General features: G+C 38.7%; 1 protein-coding gene across 1 annotated transcript; it reads right to left on the reverse strand.

Annotated features, from left to right (window-relative positions):
• Window positions 1-6,678: 6,678 nt before the first annotated feature.
• Window positions 6,679-10,009, reverse strand: LOC134316511 (uncharacterized). The gene is made up of 2 exons (XM_062996893.1): window positions 9,935-10,009; window positions 6,679-7,005 (listed from the first exon to the last, which is right to left on the reverse strand). Exon 2 carries the CDS (start codon window positions 7,003-7,005, stop codon window positions 6,772-6,774), a length of 234 nt encoding a protein of 77 aa, XP_062852963.1. The 5' UTR covers window positions 9,935-10,009; the 3' UTR covers window positions 6,679-6,771.
• Between the last annotated feature and the right edge of the window lie 46 nt (window positions 10,010-10,055).

Here is a 10,055-nt window from a genome sequence, read left to right on the forward strand (position 1 = left end):
GCTTGCAACCAGTTTTTTTATGTACCCATAAGAATTTAAACATTTAACTTTTTTAATGAGTCTTAATGATAATGATTGTTTTTTTTTTATTGTATTTTGGGATGAAGACTTGTTACCAAAAATTATGTTTAATATTTTTAATTAAGAACAAATACAATGTAAAAACTACATCAAAATGAACAAAAACAATTTAGCCCCAAAGCTTACAAAGGATAAGACAAAATTATGATTATTATTTTTAAAATAATTAATAGGCCAGCCCATGCTGACTAGCAATTTCACAGATTAACTTCACAGTATTTTGTAAATATAACCAGAATAAGAATTGATGCATGCAACACACTCAGTGAAAAGTTTATAGATTATTCAAGGTACTGTGTTTCACAATAAGCAGGAGACTTGGTAACAGGTGAGGGGATCATGATTTGGTATAAAAGGAGGATCCACCAAAGACTTTACAAGCAATGATGGGTCGTGGCTCAAGCATTGCTGAAAGATTGCAGATGATTTAGTCTTTCACCATCTACTGTTCTACATAGTATTGTATGCAGATTCAGGGAATCTGAAAAAATTTCAGTTGAATGTGCCACTGTTGAATGTGCATGACATATAAGCCCTCAAACCATCATTACATGTCATCCTAAATATAGCCACATGGGTTTGGGAGTACTTCAGAAAACCATTGTCACTTTACACAGTCAGTGACTACATCAAGAAATACAACCTGAAACTCTGTTACATAAAGAGAAAGTTCTCTGGACCTAAGCTCAACTAAGATGAACCAGAAGACAGTGGACTTTGTACTTTTCTCAGCTGAATAAAAATTCAAGAGAATCTATAAATGACAGATTCTTTTTATTGCATTTTACAAAACGTTCCAACTTCTTTGGAAATGGGGTTTGTTAACACTGAGCATAACCATATACAGTGTATCACAAAAGTGAGTACACCCCTCACATTTCTGCAGATATTTAAGTATATCTTTTCATGGGACAACACTGACAAAATGACACTTTGACACAATGAAAAGTAGTCTGTGTGCAGCTTATATAACAGTGTAAATTTATTCTTCCCTCAAAATAACTCAATATACAGCCATTAATGTCTAAACCACCGGCAACAAAAGTGAGTACACCCCTAAGAGACTACACCCCTAAATGTCCAAATTGAGCACTGCTTGTCATTTTCCCTCCAAAATGTCATGTGATTTGTTAGTGTTACTAGGTCTCAGGTGTGCATAGGGAGCAGGTGTGTTCAATTTAGTAGTACAGCTCTCACACTCTCTCATACTGGTCACTGAAAGTTCCAACATGGCACCTCATGGCAAAGAACTCTCTGAGGATCTTAAAAGACGAATTGTTGCGCTACATGAAGATGGCCAAGGCTACAAGAAGATTGCCAACACCCTGAAACTGAGCTGCAGCACAGTGGCCAAGATCATCCAGCGTTTTAAAAGAGCAGGGTCCACTCAGAACAGACCTCGCGTTGGTCGTCCACAGAAGCTGAGTGCACGTGCTCAGCGTCACATCCAACTGCTGTCTTTGAAAGATAGGCACAGGAGTGCTGTCAGCATTGCTGCAGAGATTGAAAAGGTGGGGGGTCAGCCTGTCAGTGCTCAGACCATACGCCGCACACTACATCAAATTGGTCTGCATGGCTGTCACCCCAGAAGGAAGCCTCTTCTGAAGTCTCTACACAAGAAAGCCCGCAAATAGTTTGCTGAAGACATGTCAACAAAGGACATGGATTACTGGAACCATGTCCTATGGTCTGATGAGACCAAGATTAATTTGTTTGGTTCAGATGGTCTCAAGCATGTGTGGCGGCAATTAGGTGAGGAGTACAAAGATAAGTGTGTCATGCCTACAGTCAAGCATGGTGGTGGGAATGCCATGGTCTGGGGCTGCATGAGTGCAGCAGGTGTTGGGGAGTTACATTTCATTGAGGGACACATGAACTCCAATATGTACTGTGAAATACTGAAGCAGAGCATGATCCCCTCCCTCCGGAAACTGGGTCGCAGGGCAGTGTTCCAGCATGATAATGACCCCAAACACACCTCTAAGACGACTACTGCTTTATTGAAGAGGCTGAGGGTAAAGGTGATGGACTGGCCAAGCATGTCTCCAGACCTAAACCCAATAGAACATCTTTGGGGCATCCTCAAGCGGAAGGTGGAGGAGCGCAAAGTCTCGAATATCCGCCAGCTCCGTGATGTCGTCATGGAGGAGTGGAAAAGCATTCCAGTGGCAACCTGTGAAGCTCTGGTAAACTCCATGCCCAGGAGAGTTAAGGCAGTTCTGGGAAATAATGGTGGCCACACAAAATATTGACACTTCAGGAACTTTCACTAAGGGGTGTACTCACTTTTGTTGCCGGTGGTTTAGACATTAATGGCTGTATATTGAGTTATTTTGAGGGAAGAATAAATTTACACTGTTATATAAGCTGCACACAGACTACTTTTCATTGTGTCAAAGTGTCATTTTGTCAGTGTTGTCCCATGAAAAGATATACTTAAATATCTGCAGAAATGTGAGGGGTGTACTCACTTTTGTGATACACTGTATATACTGTATATACTGTATATATATATATATATATATATATATATATATATATATATACAGTATATATATGTGTGCGTGTATATATATACAGTATATACACACAGATCAGCCATAACATTAAAACCACCTCTTTGTTTCAACACTTACTGTCCATTTTATTAGCTCCACTTACCATATAGAAGCACTTTGTAGTTCTACAATGACTGAATGTAGTCCATCTGTTTCTCTGCATGCTTTGTTAGCACCCTTTCATGCTGTTCTTCAATGGTCAGGACTCTCCCGGGACCACCACAGAGCGGGTATTATTTAGGTGGTGGATCATTCTCAGCACTGCAGTGACACTGACATGGTGGTGGTGTGTTAGTGTGTGTTGTGCTGGTATGAGTGGATGAGACAGCAGCACTGATGAAGTTTTTAAACACCTCACTGTCACTGCTGGACTGAGAATAGTCCACCAACCAAAAATATATCCAGCCAACAGCGCCCCATGGGAAGCATCCTGTGACCACTGATGAAGTCTAGACGATGACCAACTCAAACAGCAGCAGATGAGCGATCGTCTCTGACTTTACATCTACAAGGTGGACCAACTAGGTAGGAGTGTCTAATAGAGTGGACAGTGAGTGGACATGATATTTAATAATTATCTTTATCTTGTAAGTGGTACATTTTACAGGGTGACTATTATACAGCAATTTGTTATTGTTATTGTTATAAGTTATTGTTTTTTTGTTTTTACATTTTATGATTTATTAATGTGCATTATACTGTAGGACTTTAATCTTGTCATACAGGTGTTACAGGTGTAGTAAGCGGTCTATGTCCCTAGGAAACTACTACTGTACTACGACTTTTAATGCATTTTAAACAGTTGTCCTCTTCATGAACTTTTTAGACGCTCCCTTAGTAAACGCTAAATTCATCTGAGGTTAAAACCCTTTCATGCCTGAGTGGAACATTCCATTTTCGGACACTATGTAACATGGTCATAGAAAAAACCTTATTGTGTAAATACCGTACGTAGCATAGACTACATATACACACCATTATAACCAGAAGAATCAGTTCTTTAAAATGATATAAAACTCAGTATGTTTATTTAAGTGTAATATAACCAAATCTATACAAAAATCCTTCAAAATCAACCTAAAAAACCTCTCAATTTTTATTTCATTCATAAATACTTACATTTTTAACACATTTCTGTGCAATTTAGAGAAAAATATAGAGTATATGAAATGTTTGCAATTTTGTGAGCCATTTGTCAAGATAATAATTTTGAATCTATCATCGTCTATTCAAAAGTTATGATCAATTTAGCAGAAGGTGTCATTTAGCAATTTAGAATGTTCGTGTAGCTCCTTTTTTACCTCACTTTTTACCAATGTCAGCATACACTATAAACCAATGAAAGTGTACTTTTATGAAAAAAACCCCTGCATATACACACACCATTATAACCAGGAGAATCAGTTCTTTAAAATTATATGAAACACAATGTTTTTCAAGTGTAATATAATAAATGTTTACAAAAAACCTTCAAAATCAACCTAAAAAAATCTCTCGTTTTTTATTTAATTCATAAAAACTTACATTTTTAACACATTTCTGTGCAATATAGAGAACAATATAGAACATATGAAATGTTTGCAATTTTGTGAGCCATTTGTCAAGAAAATAATTTTGAATCTATCATCTTCTATTCAAAAGTTATGATCAATTTAGCAGAAGGTGTAATTTATCAATTTAGAATGTTCGTGTAGCTCCTTTTTCACCTCACTTTTTACCAATGTCAGCATACACTATAAACCAATGAACGTGTACTTTTTTCTTAATTATTACTAAATTGTCAACATTCATATTTTTGAAATAAGACAGCAGATAAAATGTATTTGACAAAATAAGCACTCTAACAACAGTGTATAGTTCAAAAACATTAAAGATTTTTATTAGAATTATATACACTTCTCATTCTATAAATAATTTCAAAACAACAATACAATATAGTTCAGCACTATTGAAGAACATCACTCCATAAAACAAACTTTCAAATAATCCAATTCAACAATACAAGAAAAAGCAATTATTTGTTCAGGATAATCATTGAACAATTCAGTAAACAGTTTTGAGGCAACAGGATATCAAATCTCATCTAAGCCATTTTGCCAAAAATTCACTACAAAATATTTAACAGACAATGCACAATGGATAATTACCTCAAATTACCTCCTTCCAATGAACAATGCACACTGAACTTTGACCTGTGAAGAGAAAGAGAAACAAAGAACATATACACAAACACAGGGGTTGAGGAAGGATGAGAGGGACTGACAGTAGAAGACAGAAGCCCTGTGTAGGTCTAACTGCGAAACTCATCTCCTTCGCTAGAATGCCAAGACTGAAAACAGTTTCGATTGCCAACTAAACAAAATCTTCTACCTTGGCACTCAGGAGCCATGCATGCAATCTTTGTTTTATTTTATTTTTTGAATTTTTTGTAGCAAAGCCAGCAATTTCTTGATACTTGCTCTATCTGAGGAATGTGGGTGACGTAAAACGATGAGGAAGTGGTTGGAGCTACTGAAAGCTGAGATGGCAAAATTGAATCGAGGGAAATTTCTGCAAGTTGGCGCGACAGATTTTCCCTAAAGTTTATCTGGCTGTAGCCTGCTGAACTAAACCCATAACGTGATGCTGGATTGGAATGATGCCAGTCCTGAAACAAAATGAAACTATTAACGACGGCTATGTCCACAAAATGGAAGAAAAGTGTTTTCCACCACTTTTGAGTTTTCTGAAGCAGACTGTATGTGTTTAACATTTGATCAGATCTGTCAACACCTCCCATGTGTTTATTGTAGTCCTTTACTACAGCTGGTTGACGGACTACTTTTCTGTCCCACGTGGCACCATTCTTTACCATCCTAGAAACCTCTGATGAATCATTAGCATTGTGGAAAATTAGAGAGGCATGTAACTGCTCGCATGTCCTTCCACTGAACAACTAAGACATTTCCGTCAATTCTACACCACCTCATATCACCACGGTTAGCTTGCCGCTCCCATTTCTTGACATCTTTGAAATCCACTGGGAATTTCTTACGATTAATCCTACATGTCCCACAAGCATTGATTCCCCACTCCTTAAGTCGGACCATAACAGTTGGTGATGTATAGAAGTTGTCAAACCAAACTGTGTGACCTTGATTTTTAAATGGCTGCACAAGGTCTTCGATCACTTTTATAGCCAAATCAGTTATGCGCCCATCAAGACTGCCTGTGTAAACATCAAAGTCTAAGGTATATCTCGAATCTGAAGTTGCAATGACCCACAATTTGAAACCCCAGCGAGTAGGTTTGCCCTTCATATACTGCTTGAATCCTGATCGACCTTTTGATTTTACCATTCTCTCGTCTATGCTCAGATTTTCATTAGCCTGGAAAAGCTGCTGACACTTGGTTTTGAGGTGGTCCATCAGGTAACGCAACTTCCTAAGACGATCAAGATTATTTTCTGTGGCAGGATCTACAACATGGAGGGCTGACATCAATTCCTTGAAACGGTCACGGGACATGAATAACTTGGCCCATGAACCCTGAAGAGATTTGGTTCCCCAATATCTGTGAATGCTGTGCAGGGACGTGAAACCCATGTAAATAAGGAGCCCAAGAAACCGGTAGAATTCATCCGGGGTCACTTCTTCCCATGCCCCATGATGGTTCGCATAAGACGGCCTATTCAGTACAAGCTCCCACCCCTTAGAGTTTGTAAACTGGCAAATCTCGGCAACGATGGTGTACGTGAAAAACAACTTGAAGAAGTCTATTTCACGCAAGGTACTTGTGGCTGACCGTACAGCCCTACGCACACTTCCCATATCTATGCCTACTGGACGAGAGGGATTAAATGGTATGGGCTTTGGTGCTTCTGTGTCCACATCAGCATAGGAAGGAAAGGATACAGAGTCAGGAAAGCGTTTCCGCTTCCTACCTGACATGGGACAAGAAAGACTAACCAAACCCATAAAAGAAAGCAAACATTAGTAAAAATCATAATCTCAGTTTGTACTCTTTTGTTAATTTTAACTTTTTGTTGGCAGCCCTGATTGTGTGTGTGGGTGCAAATGCTGACATTTATTGTCAGCATATACTGTATGTACACACACACATTTACAAATACACACTATTGGAATACATGCATTTACCGATAGGAGGTTGTTGGTTGATCCCTCTGCTCATCTTGCTCCTCTTCATCCTCTTCTTCCCCTTCATCCAAGAGCTCCATGTCCATGAAGTCCTCCTCTTCAATGGTCATGCCTTCATGATCTTCATCGCTGTCATGTTCAGCAATAAGTCTAAGCTCGTCAGGGCCTAGCCGCTGTCTCCTCTTCAGAGACTCCATAAGGCGTGCATATTGAGCCTTGTCTCCATCCATCTCAGAATAATAAAAGAAAAGAGATTACAGTGAATAAAGGTGGTGACAGTGATGTTATTTTAAAAAATAATTACATATATGTAGAATTCAATCACAAATACTCTATATGTTTTTGCCAGAGAAGCTAATGTCCACAGGCTCATGTTTAGAAGTAAACTCAAGTACACTGAACCAATACATATGACAAAAGTTTCTCAAATCTGGCACATGGTTTACACATAAAACAATAATTATCTAAGAGGAGCAATAAATACAAGACAAAACTTGATTCTATGGTTATATTTAAAATGTTGTAAATAGTCACAGACTGAAATGTTATGCACCTGTATGCTTTCAAAAAAAGCTTTCAAAAAAAGTTTGATACCATATTTTAGTCCCTTTCAAATATCTCTTGCAATACATTAGAAAATTATGCAAATCTGACAGAAATATTTTATAGATAAAACTATATTTCACTGATACAAGTAAGAATTACCACAGAAAAAAATATACTATGGTAAAAAAAGAAGTTATAAATTGCCCAGACTGATATGTTATCTACCTACAGTGTATCACAAAAGTGAGTACACCCCTCACATTTCTGCAGATATTTAAGTATATCTTTTCATGGGACAACACTGACAAAATGACACTTTGACACAATGAAAAGTAGTCTGTGTGCAGCTTATATAACAGTGTAAATTTATTCTTCCCTCAAAATAACTCAATATACAGCCATTAATGTCTAAACCACCGGCAACAAAAGTGAGTACACCCCTTAGTGAAAGTTCCTGAAGTGTCAATATTTTGTGTGGCCATTATTATTTCCCAGAACTGCCTTAACTCTCCTGGGCATGGAGTTTACCAGAGCTTCACAGGTTGCCACTGGAATGCTTTTCCACTCCTCCATGACGACATCACGGAGCTGGCGGATATTCGAGACTTTGCGCTGCTCCACCTTCCGCTTGAGGATGCCCCAAAGATGTTCTATTGGGTTTAGGTCTGGAGGCATGCTTGGCCAGTCCATCACCTTTACCCTCAGCCTCTTCAATAAAGCAGTGGTCGTCTTAGAGGTGTGTTTGGGGTCATTATCATGCTGGAACACTGCCCTGCGACCCAGTTTCCAGAGGGAGGGGATCATGCTCTGCTTCAGTATTTCACAGTACATATTGGAGTTCATGTGTCCCTCAATGAAATGTAACTCCCCAACACCTGCTGCACTCATGCAGCCCCAGACCATGGCATTCCCACCACCATGCTTGACTGTAGGCATGACACACTTATCTTTGTACTCCTCACCTGATTGCCGCCACACATGCTTGAGACCATCTGAACCAAACAAATTAATCTTGGTCTCATCAGACCATAGGACATGGTTCCAGTAATCCATGTCCTTTGTTGACATGTCTTCAGCAAACTGTTTGCGGGCTTTCTTGTGTAGAGACTTCAGAAGAGGCTTCCTTCTGGGGTGACAGCCATGCAGACCAATTTGATGTAGTGTGCGGCGTATGGTCTGAGCACTGACAGGCTGACCCCCCACCTTTTCAATGCTGACAGCACTCCTGCGCCTATCTTTCAAAGACAGCAGTTGGATGTGACGCTGAGCACGTGCACTCAGCTTCTTTGGACGACCAACTCGAGGTCTGTTCTGAGTGGACCCTGCTCTTTTAAAACGCTGTATAATCTTGGCCACTGTGCTGCAGCCCAGTTTCAGGGTGTTGGCAATCTTCTTGTAGCCTTGGCCATCTTCATGTAGCGCAACAATTCGTCTTTTAGGATCCTCAGAGAGTTCTTTGCCATGAGGTGCCATGTTGGAACTTTCAGTGACCAGTATGAGAGAGTGTGAGAGCTGTACTACTAAATTGAACACACCTGCTCCCTATGCACACCTGAGACCTAGTAACACTAACAAATCACATGACATTTTGGAGGGAAAATGACAAGCAGTGCTCAATTTGGACATTTAGGGGTGTAGTCTCTTAGGGGTGTACTCACTTTTGTTGCCGGTGGTTTAGACATTAATGGCTGTATATTGAGTTATTTTGAGCGAAGAATAAACTTACACTGTTATATAAGCTGCACACAGACTACTTTTCATTGTGTCAAAGTGTCATTTTGTCAGTGTTGTCCCATGAAAAGATATACTTAAATATCTGCAGAAATGTGAGGGGTGTACTCACTTTTGTGATACACTGTATATGCACCTATATATGGTAGCATAGCATACTTTAGTCTCTTTCAAATAAATGCAGCAATTTTTTAGAAAATGATGCAAATTTGACAGAAATATTTTATAGATAAAATAATATTTCTCTGTTATAAGTACAAATTACCACAGATAAAATATACCATGGAAATAAAGGTTATAAATTGCCCAGACTGACATGTTATCCACATTTCTGCCTCAGATTACTTTAGCCAGTCATGCTAAATGCATGCAATGCAAAATGTAATGCTATTATGAGCAAAGCTAAGGTGATTTCTAAGCAGACTTTAGACAGTATTGATGTAAAACAAGTAAGCTAGAACTGATTACATGCATAAAATCTAACTTTGGACTTAGTTGAGCACCCTGTTCAAACCACATGGCTGCAGGATGCAACAAACAGCTCCGGTAGCTTAGCTTAGCTTAGGTTCACTACTAATCACTTATTTGTGTAAAACTGCTGCATACTTTACAAACTACTAAACAAAGGAGACTAAAAAGGTATCTGATAAACTCTCCACACGTATTTATTTCCATCTAGATGGACATAAAAAACATTACAATCGATTCAGAAAGGAGAGTTGTTCAGCTGACTGACTAAACTTAGAACGCAAGTCTCAAACTCACCTCAGCTTTTACAAAGCGTTAACACTAATAATATTACAATTTTACCATTAAAGCTAAGTTTTCTGAGTAGAAATGAAAAGTAATAACACTAATAAACAGTTTTAAAATAAATCTTACCTTATTTCACTGACAGAATTTCTCTTTCTGTGTTGTTATCCAGTCGACTGTCTCAGCTGCGCTCCGTGTGAGGGCGGGGCGAATGAAAAAAATAAATTCTCCGCCTTCTCATTAAATATGC

Source organism: Trichomycterus rosablanca, chromosome 6 (assembly GCF_030014385.1).
Source record: "Trichomycterus rosablanca isolate fTriRos1 chromosome 6, fTriRos1.hap1, whole genome shotgun sequence".
NCBI lineage: Eukaryota > Metazoa > Chordata > Actinopteri > Siluriformes > Trichomycteridae > Trichomycterus > Trichomycterus rosablanca.

Coding starts and splice junctions, on each gene's coding strand:
- LOC134316511 (XM_062996893.1), bottom strand. CDS start 7,005: ATGGATGGAGACAAGGCTCAATATGCACGCCTTATGGAGTCTCTGAAG.